This window comes from Serinus canaria, chromosome 2 (assembly GCF_022539315.1).
Source record: "Serinus canaria isolate serCan28SL12 chromosome 2, serCan2020, whole genome shotgun sequence".
Lineage (NCBI taxonomy): Eukaryota > Metazoa > Chordata > Aves > Passeriformes > Fringillidae > Serinus > Serinus canaria.
The window spans coordinates 78,467,810-78,484,219 of NC_066315.1; the positions used below are offsets into that span (position 1 = coordinate 78,467,810).

Sequence of the window (16,410 nt, forward strand, 5' to 3'; positions counted from 1 at the left end):
GTTCTTTGGTTATTGGCTCAAGAGAGACAGTGACATTTATAGAACAACATGTAGGATTTTTATGCAATGATACAAATTTTACCCACTTCTGATCAAACAGTATGCCTTGCATACTGTTTGATCAGAAGTGGGTAAAATTTCCAGCCACAAACTTTATTATTGTACTTTATTGTCCACTTTATTGATTCTGAAGATATCAGAAAGGTAAAAGTTGCCCAAGTCTTATTTTTGGTGTAAAATATCATTTGCAATTATTCATTCTGATTGATGTGATTTATTCTATAGATGGAAAGTAGAGAGTAAATGACATAGTGAATGAGATGCATTTTATTTTGCTTTTTAACTTCAGAATAAATACTGGTCTGGAGAAATTGAAAGAGGCCTCTGAGTCAGTGGCTGCTCTAAGCAGAGAACTGGAGGTAAAAGAAAAGGAGCTTCAAATTGCCAATGAAAAAGCTGACATGGTATGTACAGCCTTCAAAGTGTATTGCTGTTTGATTTTTTTTCTCCTTTTATTCCTTCTATTTTGAGAAGATTAATCAATTAAAATGAAATTAGGTGTTGAAGAGAAAGGGTCTTGGGGAAAATTTATGTTATTTGAGTTTTCTGGAATTGAAATGATATGATTTTATAAAAAAACCCTCTTTTAACTATGGCATGCGGGTTTTCTCACGTTCTAGGTATTGAAAGAAGTTACTGTGAAAGCACAGGCAGCTGAGAATGTGAAGGGTGATGTTCAGAAAGTGAAAGACAAAGCCCAAGCTATTGTAGACAGTATCACAGTTGACAAAGCCATTGCTGAAGAGAAGTTGGAGGCTGCCAAGCCTGCTTTGGAAGAGGCAGAGGCAGCCTTACAGGTTAGTACTTGGACCATGTACAACATTACCACTAAGAAGGTGGATGTCTTTGAAACACAAAATTGCAGGTGCATTGCAAAACTCTTCACTTGACAGAAAATAAATATATGTGTTTTGAGGCTTTTTAGGTTCTGTTTTGTTTTGTTTTTTTTTTTCACATGAGTACCAACCCTAATTAGTCAGTTTTTAGAAAAGGGCAAATTTTAACTTTCTTTGAAACTGTAATTTGAATATATTTGTCTTTGTCTGCTCAGCTGAACTTATAGGAGGATGTGCCTCAAGACATTTTGCTGTGAGCAGTACTAATGGAATCTGAAATATGCATGTTAGATGCTAGCAGGGAGCTCACATCTCAAGAAACAGAAAAGGATGAAGAAAAAACCTGAAGGATAGACAAACCTCAAAGGGTTTTATGTAGATTTGCTGGAAATGACACCTTTCCATTTGAGAGGCTGCCAGCAGTTGTGATGGTTAAAGACAGATTTGAAGAAATGGCATGATTAGCTTTGAAATCTAGTGTAGAAGAATTTTTATGGATCTTCTGGATGTAGGACTTCACTTTGAGTGAAAGATGTTTAACAGCCTCTGCCATGATGCTTAAAGGACAGAGTGCAAAAGTTAAAAGGAAGGTTGATGACCTGACAACTGGGAAGAGTGAAATATGGGAGAAGGTTTGTATTATAAGACCCTGATATATAACCACAGGAAAAAGGTTAAAGAGCTAGCAACAACAAAACAGCAAACCTGGTAGTGGGCAAGCATTCTGACAGGTGAAAAAAATAAGCAATGTTATTTAGTCAGCATCTGCAATATAAAGAGGGCACCAGTATTGTGTGTCTGGATCTGTATCTTATTAAAGATTGCTTTTGACTAAAATGGTTGAACCAATAAAATACTGCTCTTCTTGAAATGTAGGGTGCTAATAAATAAAAACCTGACTTCAAGAAAAAGTGATGCTGGCATTATTGTAAAACTTCTCAATGGGAAAAAGCATTTGGGCTTAATCTTGAATTTCTTGCATTTTCTATAATAAATTGCTTTGCCTATGTCTAAAGGGGAAAGGCAAACTATCATAAAAAGACACCTAGCAGAATGTGTCTATTTACTCTCAGCATTCATTCATTCATTCATTCATTCATTCATTCATTCATTCATTCATTCATTCATTCATTCATTCATTCATTCATTCATTCACTCCCTTAAGCAAGAATCTTCTCTGTATGTGTCTGTATCTTTCAAAAAATGAATCTCATAATCATTACAGATTTGCAAATTTGAGCTAGGGATTCCTATAGTAGAATTCTGCTTGTAGAGTAGATAAATGCCTATTAAAATATTTGATAAACAGAAAGGTCATTACCAGATGAAAAAAAAATCTTTATTAGCTATTTTAGTCAATTTTTAATGTATTTTAAGAATGATAAATGCTACATTAGGAGAAAGGTTGGTACACAACATCTTATAAGCATTTCTAAACATATAGTGAGATTAGATTTTTAAAGTAAGAATCAATTCTTGAGTAAGAATTGTCAGAGTTCAGTAAAACCTTGTTACACTTTGCCCTGTAATAAAAATAGCACATTAAATGCATAACTATAGACAAGTAAAGAAATAAATAAAATTGAAATGTAACAATTTTGCCACAATTTGTATGTTAGCAAAAATAAGGCTGAGCTGAATTTCCTAACAGTTGCTAAGAATCACTGGCTAAAGTTTTCACGCAGATATCTGTAAGATCTCTGGTGAATTTTTTGGTGCACACAGAACCCAACAAGCAGCAAAATATTGAAGGGAAATAAAGGGCTGGCAGAGGGAAGGTGACCTGGGTAGTCTGCAGTGCTTTGAAGTCCCTTTATTGAAGTATAGACGCAAGTAATTAAAATCTGCCTTCATGAATTCCCAGTGAGGCATGTGCTAGGCTAGAGGCAAGATGTCACGATGCTCACAGTACTCTGAGTACTCAGATTACTAAGTAATCTGTTGCTTACTGTTTGAACTGTTGTGTACTCAGACTGATTAAACTGCCTGTAAATAAGCAAAGCTTCTGCTCAGAGTTGTATGTGTTGTAGAAGCAGGTCTGCCCATCAGCTGTTCCCATTGTTCAGTGGTTTTGTTGCTTTGTATGGGGTGCAGTAAGCACTGCTGCTCAAATCAATTCTTCTCTAAGGAGACATCTTCAGCAGATATTTCTGGTGTCTTTTCCGATTCTTGATGTAGAGTTGTGAGTTACAGTGTTAGACTTACACTCTAGACTTATTTAGCCCTACTTATTAAGACCTGGGTTTTCATACCTTACTATAATATATTTTTCTTGTAGGCCTGCTTCTATGCCAGGAATATTCCTGGTAAGATGTATTAGAAGGTACAAACATATGCATATACCAGGCCTTCTCACTGGTTTCCTTAATTCACCTTCGTTTGCTGGATGTCAACAAAAAGTATTTTCTTTCTAAGCACAGTTTCTGGTCAATATGTTTGCACTTAAAGAACAAGTAAAATTTCAATTTATTTCTGGTTTGCTCTTTTTTATTGTCAAAAGAGTTCATGGTAGTTTTGAGTTTTAAGGTGCTGCTGTAGAGATGCTGTGCTGATGTTTCCTAGGAGTTGATAGGAGTTAGTAGTGAAAATCTGATGGGGGGTTCTTCTAGCTTGATGCTTTTTAGAGGCAAAAAGAGCATATATATTTTTATTTTTTTCTCCCATTGATTAATACCGTTGGTGAGCTTATGCTCTGTGTTTTATTAACTAAACAGAAGAAGTACTTGCTTTGCCCTGTGTTTTCAATTGCTAGACAATAAAGCCTGCAGACATTGCCACCGTGCGCACCCTGGGCCGGCCTCCTCACCTCATCATGCGCATCATGGACTGCGTGCTGCTGCTCTTCCAGCGCAGAGTCAACCACGTGAAAATTGATCAGGAAAAATGCTGTACTGTCCCATCGTGGCAAGAATCACAGAAGCTGATGACAACAGGGAACTTCTTACAGAGCCTACAGGTGCTTGTGGACCCTTTTTCTATTTTTTTAAATTTTTATAATGCAAGAAAATAAGGGACAATGTTTTCTCTGATGTTCATAGGAGAACAAATGTGCAAGGGGAATCAAACAATAGATCTGAAATGTTAAGGGCTTAAGAATAAATAAGTCAGAATGACATAAACTTTAATCCTACTTGCAAATCAACTATAATTTTTCCGAAGTAAGGCAATGAAATTGTTTTATTTGACAAATGACTCAAAGCTTGAAGCATTTGGTTTGGATAGCCGTTACTTGCCTGTTTCATTAAAGCTGATAACAAACATCTTTTTGTCTGGTATTTAGCTTTTCATTAATTTTCAACATTTTAGCTTGTGTGCTGGTTTGGAAAAGCATAGATGGTTATTAGGATGAACACAACCAGGACTTTTTAAAATTTGGGAATTTTTTGGTTCACAGGATTTGTCTAGGGAAATGGAAAGACTAACTAACTGATAAATAAATCCCTTTTCATAACTAAAACTAATAATATTATGATTTATCTAGTTAGAATAAATTGTATGTTTTCCTGCTCCACTGAGTGTTATAATCTCTGATTTCTGCATTTTGAATTTACTTAATTTGTCACTGGTCTAGTAGGAAGCTTGACCAGCATTGTATGGTTGGTTGGCATGGATTTTATTTATGCAGTATTCACATTGCATCTACTTGTAAAGGTTTTTATTTTATAATGGACTTCGACATTTCATTTTGTTTCTGCTTAATTAAACCTATTTGTGCTTCAGAGAACAGCTCTTTTTCAAGTTTGTCTGGGATTGGGTTTCATTATACATTGCAAATAAATTTGGGGGAGAAAATTGAGAGATTTTCAGGAGGAAAGAGGAAAAATATGCTTTTTCAAGAAAAGAGTAAAAATAAATTCTTTAAAAATGAAATACATTCCAGTAATTAGACAAGGTGATTTAAAGGTAAGATAGATGGCTTGACTTTTGAAAGGACTGTCTTGCAGAATGTATGTTTTGGAACTAGAGTTTAGCTCTTCATTTTCTTTTTGAAGATTGTTAAAACTTTTTTGTATTAAACAAAATGAAATTTTTAGCAGGACCACCAGTGATGTTTTGAAACAATGATTAGCTGTGTAACAGGAATGGTGAGTGTGAGGTAGCAAAGATCATAAATGAAAGCAAATTTTTTTCCTTATTGTAAGTATATATAACAGTGGAATAACTTTGTAAAGGTCTCAAAGATACATGTGACAAATAATTTCATACAAGTTGTTTGTAAGTAACACTTGTGATCTTTCTAGTGTTCTATGTGTTGTGAAATACATGTATATATCATTTACACTTACTGCATACATTTTGTATCTTGCACTTTCAAAATTTTTTTTCAGCAATTTCAGAAGGATACAATTAATGAAGAAGTGGTAGAACTTTTGAGCCCTTATTTTGAAATGGTGGACTACAACATTGAGACAGCTAAGAGAGTATGTGGGAATGTTGCTGGCCTTTGCTCATGGACGAAAGCTATGGCGGTATTTTTTTCCATCAACAAAGAAGTATTACCTTTGAAGGTATGTCTGTTTGTCAGTCAAAGATATCCTCTGCTCCTTCTCATCCTCACCTGTTTGCACTTGAGGATTTAATCTGTGGGAAACTTCATTTGCCTTATTTTAATTGGTGGTTCCCTCTCTCGAAATTTATTACCTTGAACACTGTACTTCTAAAAGTAAAATGTATTTCAAATGTACTTCCACTCATACATATGAGTTGTCAAAATTATGAAAGAGATGGTGTGGGTTTGTGCCTCTGGATGGGATTAAAGCGTCTGTCATCCAGTTAAATACACTACTGCAGTTGCTCTACATTAATTTTGAATTAAGTAGAAAAAACCCTTGAAATTTGGTCCTTTTAATGTTCCAGATCTCAGTTCATAAGAAGATTGTACAGATACTCTTCATCAGTGTTATGTAGAGAAAAAAACCAGGCCTAAGTGGTTAGAATGAAAGTCAGGAAGAACATGGTAACAGAGAATAGCTTGTATTATAATGCGAATGACTGAGAAGGGAGCAGGATTTGTATTTCAGCCTAGCATGTTGGATGGACAAATCAAATAGACTTCTAGAGGCATCATTCTCTTCTGCAAGCCATGCCAGACTAACTTTTGTGTCACATGAAGAATGACTGGCAATTCCAGAAGTATTTTTAATTTTTTTTTCTAATTGACATTAAGCCAACTGTTCAAGTACAGCTATCTGAAATAAGAATTTAGTTTGTTGTAATATTCAAATAAAAGGTTTTGCTGAGTTATTAAATCTCTACTGAAGACTTTGATTTGGAAATGTAGAAGAGAAAAACTTTCAGAAATATAGCAAACACTTTGAAATTCTCTATGTATGAATACATTTCTATGTTTTTATTCTCTGTAGGCTAATTTAGCAATTCAGGAGAAACGCCTAACCAGTGCTATGCTGGATTTGCAGAAAGCTCAAGAAGAACTGGGAGCCAAGCAAGAAGAATTAGATATAGTGCAGGCAGAGTATGAAAATGCAATGAGAGAAAAACAGGTGAACTGCCCTTCACAGAAAAGAAGTTTCTACTCTTGCTTTAAGGAGCACTTAATGTGTGCTTTCAATTTCACTATTATTCCCTGTTGATGGACAGCAGATATGAGATAGATAGTATTTGAATACTACTTCTTTGCTTTCTACCTCTCTCCTTTGCTTCTGATCCTCTCCCCTCTTCCCTCCCACCCTCTCAAAATCTATTTGTATTCTTAATTCAGTGCCTACTACTGTAACTTCAAGTTCCATGTATGCTATATTTGTATGATGTATTTGAAATTCTGAGCAGAATTCCCCAGAATGAACAAGTATCAAGAATTCTACATACTATTCAACAACTGCACCAAAATAAAAGTTGAGAACAGAAATATTAAAAAGAAATATTGAATCATGTTTCTGGGAGATGTTGATAGTTTGTCCTGATATATTTTTTCCATCTCACCTTCCCTCCTCTGCATGGTGATAGAGATGTTTAAGAATACATTTCTAACCTGTTGTTTATGTGCTGGTTTAATGAGGTGTAGAGATTTTTTCTGGCCTATCAGAAATATGACTGTAAACAATTTCTCTTGGTGCATGGTTTTCTCTAGACTTTGCTGGAAGATGCTGAGCGTTGCCGACATAAAATGAAAACTGCCTCGAGTCTTATAAGTGGTTTAGCAGGTGAAAAAGAGAGGTGGACAGAACAGAGTAAAGAATTTGCCATGCAAACCAAGAGGTTGGTTGGTAAGTTTTTATCCCAACCTTTAAATTTGGAAGCAAGTTTTTTTAATTATGAATAGTGAAACTGAAAACATTTGAAGTGTCAAACTTTTCCTTTGTATCTTAGATCCCTGTCTCAAAAATGAAGGTAATTGTTTTAATTTCCTTGCTAAAGCCCTGTTAGGTGAAAAATAAATATAAGGCTAAAGTTCATATCAAAAAAAGAAAAGATAATGGACACTGTGAATGTGGTGGCACTAAAATTTTAACTTGACTGATATTTGTAGGTAACAGTCCAAAGAGAGTGATGTGTTAGCGCCAATAAAATGTGTATAACTGAGAATATATATTGAGGTGAGGAAGACTGATACTCAGGAACTGGCATTTATATGTAGAAATCAATATTTTTAATTGTGGTTACTTATGTTCATAAGAATTTGCTTCTTAGAAGGTCATTATTATTTTTTAAATTTGCACTTGTAAACTAAACTACTTTTGTAATAAATAATTGGTTCATTAGTTAGATCAATAAATGAAATTTATCTCATCATTTACTGTGGGCTGAACTTTCTTCTCTGCTTTTTACTTTGAAAGGCTGCAAAAAAGCAGCCTTGTTGTATGGGTTGTATTATAGTAACTAGGTGGTGTTTTATTTGCTGCTATAATACATACATGTGTATTAACTTATTAAAAATCTGGGATAGCTTCCCCTCAGATTCATCCTATTTCTTTTATAGATAACTTGAAAGTTTCTAAAAAATACTATGGCTCAGTATAAAAGTATGATATCTTCTCCGGTTTAAATTTTGCATTCTTACCTCAGAGGTACAAAACCCCCTCAAATTATGGTGTTGTGAAATTCAGGGGGAAAATTTTGAAACTGAACAGAAGACTAAATGTTGTCACACCTAATACCTCCATAATGATGTCTCTTACAGTTTTTATTACCAGTACCCATCACTGTAATTGATTTACAGCAATTTAATTGAATTAGTACTTATAAGGGCTTCCACCCCACCCAGGACCCTCCCCAACACATGCACTCCCAATTGTTTAAGCCTGTTTTTATGAATGCACAAGGAAATGATGGAACTATAAGTTCTTGACTAATTCCTCTCTGCCATGCCTTGCTTGTGCAGGATCTGTTGTTTGGAGTAGCCTTACATGTGTGCTGAGTTGACACATGCTTAAAAAGCTGCCAGATGCTGATCTCTTGATTCCTGCAATTGTATAGTAAGAACAAAGTAAATGCAGCATCCACTGAAATGTACCATTGCCATGCCATGCAGTGAGCCTTGGTAAAAAAGATTGATTTGTCTTCTTTATGGGTCAAAGTGTGTTCTTCAGTTGCCAGCCAAAACGTGTAGCAACTAGTGAAGGAAACAGCTTGTTCATTAATAGAATTGGCAAGGTTGTAATGCTTTGGTTTGTTTTGTTTTTTTTTTCTTCCCTTTTCTCTTTGAGGTGATGTACTCTTGGCTACAGCTTTTCTGTCCTATTCTGGTCCTTTTAACCAAGAGTTCCGCAGTCTGCTGTTAAATGACTGGCAAAAGGAAATGAAAAGCAGAAGAATTCCTTTCTGTAACAACTTGAACCTCATAGAAATGTTGACTGATGCTCCAACTATCAGTGAATGGAACCTGCAAGGATTGCCAAATGACGACTTATCCATACAGAATGGAATCATTGTCACTAAAGCATCTCGTTATCCTTTATTAATTGATCCGCAAACACAGGGTAAAATTTGGATTAAAAATAAGGAAGGAAGAAATGACCTTCAGGTAACAGAAATGCTTGTGCTTTCATAATCCCTGAAAATTCTTAGCATACAAGCATTACAATTCATTGATTTGCCTAAATTAGGAAATGATATTTATACAAAATTCTGGTTTTGAACATAAAGAATATCTCAGATATATTTTAGTGGATTTGAGATTAGACTAGAAGTGGAAGTGTATCCTTTAGTGGCAGTGACTCCATTTGTTTAATGAATTTATTTTAATGGAACATAAACTTTGTAAAATAGGCTGGATGGGCAATGTTTGGTAATAAACATGTTTACAGAATAATGTGTTAGGAGAAAAACACCAACTAGTTGATTAACACAATTTCATGTCAGTGTTTATAAATGAAAAATCACGGCAAGATATTTTTTCATCTTTTAATCAGAAATTATTATTAATTTTTGTTGTCTTAGTATGGATGTCAGTTGCTAAGTGCTTTGCAAATATACAGGGAAGATGTAGTGCTACAACGTACAGTCTGAGGCAAGATACACAAATTCAATTCAGACAAGAAAATATGATAAATTCCTGCAATTATGATTACACCAATAAACCAGCTTTAAAAAAAACCCACAACCTGAAATCCATAAAAGTAGTTTGAGGTGTGATAATAGAGTGGCTCTGTGAATATAACTACCACTTTCATGCTGATTGCTACCTAGATGCGGAAACCTTTAATGGTTGCTTTGTTATGATACAAATGGTTGTGGTTTAGTTGTGATAAAAACTGGGGACTATTTAAAGCAAAGACTTATTAAGGTCCTGTTCCATATAAACCTCTACTTTTCAAGGGTGAAAAAAACCACAGAAAAATACTTATCTTGGAATTGACCCTGATGCAGTTTGACTTGGAGATGTTATCCAAGATAAAATTGAAGGTGCTAAAAGGTTCCTGTGAATTTTTCCTGCGAAATTCTTGAGTAGTTGCACTCATAGGATATCAGAATTGGAAGTGCTCAGGGCTGCTTTGCTTCTACCTTTGCAGCTGAAAAATAGAACTTTGCATTCCGTGAGATCTGGCAATAGGCTATGCTGATGTTACCTTTCCTCGAGCTCACAATCTGCATTAATGCTAGTCTACTCACAGGATCATTGCTTTTGGCAGTACTCTAAAGAAAATGAAATAAATTATAAATATAAAACTAAGAAAAAGATTGGTAAAAGGGCATAAGGTATTGCATCTATGTTTTCAGATCACTTCTTTGAATCACAAGTATTTTAGAAACCACTTAGAAGACAGCCTTTCTTTGGGAAGACCTCTTTTAGTAGAAGATGTTGGAGAAGAGCTAGACCCAGCACTTGACAATGTTTTGGAAAGAAACATCATTAAAACAGGTTCAGCCAACAAGGTAAAAATAAAATGAGTGAGCAAACATTTGGAAATTCCCCTTTCCTCCTTTCCCCTTCCCACAACCTCTCCTTAGCAAAATAACTCCTAATAAATATAGGACTGTAAAAAAATAAACTCATTTAAACTTGATTAATACCAATGAAAGAAAAAATAAGGTGGGGTTTAAGGTCACAAATGGTTAATATATTTAATGCATAGAGTTCCTTATTCCTTTGCTTATGACAATTTTTAGAAGTTGAAATAATTTTTGAATGGGCCATTTAAGGTGGTCCTTGACTGTTCTCAACAAATTGCTTGCATCAGATGTATGATTAACACTGGATTTTTATGCCTTTAAGCAGAAAAATGTAACCTTTTTTCCTATATACAGTATCTGAAAAAGTGTGTATTGGCTCTTAATATTTCAAGACTTGTTTTTAACATTTTTCTTGAGGTCAAAGTTGGTGACAAGGAAGTGAATGTTATGAATGGCTTCAGACTTTACATTACTACAAAACTGCCAAATCCATGTTACTCTCCTGAAATTAGTGCTCAGACCTCCATCATTGACTTTACTGTAACAATGAAAGGTCTTGAAAATCAACTCTTAGGCAGAGTCATTCTCACAGAGAAGCAGGTAAAAGAATTGATTGTATCTCTTTTCCTGTCTGTAGTTTTTATATTACCTGTAGAATGTTTTGCTTTAATTTATTACTCTCTATTCCCATATTGCAAGGTAACTTTCTGTCTCTCTCTATTGTGATTATTCTTAATATAACCTATTTGTAATGGTTTAAAAAGTGGCACAGAAGCAATTGACTCATTCATGTGGAAGTTTCTCTGTCTCTTTATTGTTGCAACTTTACTGTATTAACCTTATTTTTCCTGCCTCAATGAGTTACAACCTCATGAAAATGGCCTGTGAAAAGCAAAAGGGCCTGAAATAAAAACTGATGTTCTTCTGTCTACAAACCCTGGAGCTCATGGCAACATAATCTAATACAAAGAATTCAGATTTAGTTACTTCCTTGCTCCAAGGGAAAATGGGCTACCTAGTGACATACCTTTTGACATAGCAGATATATTAGTTGAGGAAGTCCAGGTTCAAAATGCCAGTCCCAATCAACATGCGGTTCTGGAGGGAGGCTGATTGGTACTTTTTTGACTCTGGAACAGCTAATTCCTGTAGCTATAAGGTCAGGCAATGATCCTATCATAAGAAACGCTATGCAGCTGTGACTGTGTATTGACTGGTGTATTTGACGATAGTTCCAGTTTACCTTCACTAGAGAGGAATGACAGGAATATCTTTGTTTTCTTATTGTGGCATCTGTTGAGGTTCTCCCGTCCTTCCAACACCTTCCTCTTCCCCGCCAGTGTAAGATTTTTCTTGTTAATAGACTCAGTCGTCTTGCTCACACTGAGTAGTTGCATTTCATTCCCAAACAGTGCGTGGACCTCGTGAGAGAAATCACACTCAATCTGTTAAGGTCTGCTTTTTGTCAGACAGCTTCATTGCACCATCAGCTTCTCTTCAACCACTGACAGCTTGTCAACCCACTATGTAATGAAATTATCACTGTCTATCTAAAACACACTGTGATGTGTATATTCACAAAGCCTTATGCCAAACTTCACTTCCTGGGCCATGAAATACAGTACATTCCTCCAGGAGATAGTTTATCAAATTCTTCCAGTCATTGCTCTTGCTGTGTGCTTGCTTGGAGGACACAGAAAAGGGAGGAGCTTGACTTTTCTCAGAGGAGTGAAGAAGTAGATGGAGAAGTATGACTGCTTGTTGATATCCAGTGTTACAATGCACGTGTGGAATTTCTGTCCCAGAAAAAGAAGAGATTATTTATTTGAAATGAGAGTTCTTCAAGACTTTTATGCACATTTCTATCCTTCTTCCCATTCTACCATCTCTTATATGGTTCTGGTCTTAGACTGAATGAGGTTTAGACCTCCAATGAGAAAAAGAAGTGTTTACAGCATGGTACTTAAAGTTTCTGCCAAGTCTGACTCTCTGTTGTCTACTATGCCCATTAAAATAATCTTTGTCACATATATCTCACAGAATTAATTGTTTACTGATAGCAACACTGGTACTGATTTCTTGTTTTCCACCAGAATTGCAAGATGCCAATTGCAAGATAAAAGTGAAGCATAAGGTCAAGGGCAGCTGGAATATCTCTTTAAATTTGATTCTACTATATTTCTTGGAATAATAGGATTTGAGAGATTTGATATATGTCTGAAGGTTGTATAAGTTATGATATTTTAATGATATCGTTATTTTGATAGATTGGCTGTTATTTAATTTGACAAAAAATCTTGTTGATTTAGTGTCATAGGTAAATCAGATTAGCAGTAGAGTTATAATATGCAAGAACTCTACAGCTTTTTGAATTTTTGCATTCGTATATCAAGATTTTTGCTGGAAAAAGGCTCAAGTTTTGTAAGGAATAGTTGATGCAAATTCCTTTACTTGTGAATCATTTTGTGACAGGATGATATAAGCTATGTAGCAGCTTTCATATTTTATGAATATTAACAAGAAATAGCATTCTTTGGTACAGTTGGTAAAATGTCATCTGCTTTTGAAAGGAACTTCATAAAACTGGATTTGAAATAGCCTCTGGTGCAAGTTCCTTGAATTTATGTATATGGTAACTCGGCTTATTTTTTCTGCATCCTTGGTGCTATGACTGGAAATTTTTGAAGATATGAAGAAAGCTTTCAACTGTTTACACTTTCTGATCTGCAAAAAGCATTGTAAGAGCTTAATAAATGGATTTTTTTTCATTAAGGTTTTCATCTAGGGTTACTTTCCTTTAGCTTGGTAACTCTGTTTCCAGCTTATTTCTCAGGCTCTTCTTGTGAGGAGAATTACTTTCTGTTTTTATGAAGCATTGAATTCTAAAGTATGTTTAAATTTTTGAACTGAGTTCAGCAAAACATGAAGGATAATTTGGCGCAGCGTGTTAATTATTATATTTAATTGGATGATGACTTTCTTCCTATGCTATTTAAAAAAAAGTTTCTGCTTCATCTAACTTGCATGAAAAAAATGCTTCATGAAACTGTTACCCGTTTTTCTTCAGTTCCATGAAGCAGCAGTTGAATGAAATGCAGCTAACTGTATTTTCTTGTCTATTTTCATCAGGTTTTGTCAGAATCTATTTAATAAGTTATGTTGTAGTTGCGTTTTTCCAAAAGGATTGTCCCACTAAATATTTTCTACATGATGATGATTATGATATTTCAATATACCAAGAAAAAACTCTAAATCTGATAATAAGATGATTCTTCTTAATTTATTTTTTAAGGTGAAAGGTCATTCTTTAAAACAAATAAGTGCTTGAATTAGGAATGAAGGAGGAGAATGTAGGTTGAGAATACCGGAAGTTTAGAATGTGGAAAAATAAAAAACAATTTCAGAAGTTCTAATAGTTTTTCAAAGCTGTGTAAATGAAGGCTACTCCAATGGGGGAGTAAAGCCTTTCCTCAAGCCTTGATAGGGGCTCAGGTCCATTATGTCTCCAGTGCCATATGAGAGGTCATGTATTTCTTAGTGCTGTCCCTATTTCTTTGGAATATTAGCAGCCAGGAAATGGACCTGGCAGTGACAGAGTGAACACAGAACTTCCAAGTTTGGAGAGACATTGTTAAAATTATTTAGCTGACCTTTGTAAACTTTGTGAAGTATTTATCTAAAGAGCAAATATTTCTACCAACTGACTCACTTACTGTTAATTTATAAGATTCATATTAACCTTATCTTATGAAAAACGCTTAACCTATTCCCTCTCTTTTCTTTCTTTTACTTCACTGTACTGAAACATTTAGTTATATTTCAATTAAGGATTTTTATCTCTGAGGGACTAATTTATATTAAGTTTTTAAAGGTTAATTTTAAGAAGGAACTGAAAGACTGTTATAGCTGAAAAATATTTTTCTAGAGATTTCAAATAGCTGTTTTTTTAAAGTAAAACTCTTGATTAACAGTTATCCATCTTCTATATTTGGGAACTGGGAAAAAATCTAGGTACATAAACCATCCAGATTATATTAATAAATGTATAAAATAAATAATTTTAGTGAAGTAACTCAAGTTCTACATACTTAATAATGGAAGCATTTTAGTGAGTGGCTGAAATTATCCCTGTTTGATGGAGGAGTATTGGCACTTCTTAAAATATATGATGCTTGATTTGATGACTAAGCATGGCTGTTGAGACTAAGTTTTCAATATAGCAATTGTAAAGCAAATCATAAATGAGGATAAGATTACATGGAGGGGAATAAAATCCCATGTCTGGAATGGTGTTTGCATTTGTCTTTTCTGAAACAGAAGACAAACAGTTGTGAACTTGTTATTCTTTTAGAGCATTATACATGCATCTTCCTCAATGTTTGTAGAAATGATTTGTTAATGCCTACTTAAGTAACAGGTTAAGATTCTGGCAATATATCTTGTGTTAGAAATACCACTGGAATTCTTTCCCCAAATTAATTCAGTTAGTCTTGACCTGCACTGTTTTAGTAGGATCAGTATTTTTTAAGCTAAATTTTTTTCTTATTATTTTTGATTGCTCTTCTGTTTCCCAAATATTACCATGTAATCCAATAGGAATTAGAGAAAGAAAGAACTGACCTTATTGAAGATGTGACTATGAACAAAAGGAGGATTAAAGACCTAGAAGATAACCTTCTATTTCGACTTACAAGCACTAAGAGTTCTCTGGCAGATGATGAGACTCTACTAATTGTATTGAGCAACACTAAGAAGACTGCTGAAGAAGTAACACAGAAACTGCAAACTTCTGCTGAAACTGAAGTACAGATCAATTCAGCCCGCGAAGAGTACAGACCTGGTGAGTGAAAGTAGTCAGAGAAGACAAACAGCTAGACCATATATTTAAAACATCAATACTTAGAGTAAGAGAAATTGTAGGATGAGATTAAGAAGACCAAAACTGGTGGGAGAAGCCTGTGTTTTCCTGTAAGTAAAATGTATCCAGAGATGTCATATTGAGCTATAAAGGAGAAAATATTCAATGCTATGCCTCATGTGGAATTTACAAAATTGAGTGAATTGCTTTCTCTGCAGACTTCTCATTGCTCCATAAACAAGCATATCAGTCATTAGGGTGTTCAGGTAAATATATGTTTGAGTTCAACATGTTGACATTCTTTTACAGACCTTATATAACATTAAGTACTCTCTATATCTGTTCTGATGAATGCTTCAGCATTTATCCTTTGGTTATTATAGTCAACAAGTTTCATGAGTCTTTTAACTGACAGGTAATAATGTGAAAAAAAACAGGGGAAAAAATAGCTCTCTGTAATGGTCTTCATTCTATGAAATGCATAAGATGGTACAGTTAGGGTATGAGAAACAGTGCAGATTTTGTAAAACCTTTGCATTTAAAACTGAATGACTACTGAAAAGAAGTTAAATCAGTGCTGGGTAAGTTAAATCAATATAGCTCATTTGACTTTTATATGAATCTTGTAAAAGTCTGTAAAAGAAATTTGTTTGGACACTTAAACAGCATTTTAAACAGCCATAACTTTTATGTGTTCTGCTGATGATCTCAATATTGCAGATTTCCAGACATACTTGTATTTAAAAACTGGACTTTACATAGTTTGTACTAATTACAGAAAGGATTTTTTTCCCCTAATGTATACATGAGGATAAAATGAATGATTTTATTATTATTCTGGCAGTAAAGAATGGAGAAACTCGAGGATCTTCAGTTATCATTAGTGTTAAAATCAGTGTATATGTTTTGGAGAGTTAAAGTTTTCTGCTCTGCATTTCTGCTTTGAACAAATTTTTCTTTCCTGCTCTTTAGTTGCAACTCGAGGCAGCATCTTGTACTTCCTTATCACTGAGATGAGCATGGTCAATGTCATGTATCAGACATCACTTCGACAGTTTTTGGGGCTTTTTGACCTCTCCCTAGCCAGGTAATTTAGTTAGCAATAACTACAATTTGTATTTACCCAGTCCTGCAGGTGCCTGTAGCACAGTAAAGATTTATTGTAAACTAATATCAGAAAGAAGACTCTTGCTTCTTACAATCTTGACCAGGAATTGTCACCTTAAATACCCATAAAACTTTGTCAGTTAGCAAGGTAAAAACCCTTCTAATGTACTTACAGTCCTTCAAAGTTTTAATTAGATA

General features: G+C 34.6%; 1 protein-coding gene across 2 annotated transcripts in view; it reads left to right on the top strand.

Annotated features, from left to right (window-relative positions):
* The window catches only part of DNAH5 (dynein axonemal heavy chain 5), a 114,995-nt gene that overhangs the window by 84,237 nt on the left and 14,348 nt on the right, over positions 1-16,410 (top strand). For both annotated transcript variants that reach the window (XM_050970871.1, XM_050970872.1), the window contains exons 57-67: positions 350-464; positions 681-857; positions 3,649-3,852; positions 5,225-5,404; positions 6,260-6,397; positions 6,985-7,120; positions 8,561-8,877; positions 10,074-10,229; positions 10,665-10,847; positions 14,844-15,087; positions 16,078-16,192. In XM_050970871.1, the coding sequence (XP_050826828.1) occupies positions 350-464; positions 681-857; positions 3,649-3,852; positions 5,225-5,404; positions 6,260-6,397; positions 6,985-7,120; positions 8,561-8,877; positions 10,074-10,229; positions 10,665-10,847; positions 14,844-15,087; positions 16,078-16,192 (1,965 nt within the window). The remainder of the gene's footprint in view (positions 1-349; positions 465-680; positions 858-3,648; positions 3,853-5,224; positions 5,405-6,259; positions 6,398-6,984; positions 7,121-8,560; positions 8,878-10,073; positions 10,230-10,664; positions 10,848-14,843; positions 15,088-16,077; positions 16,193-16,410) is intronic.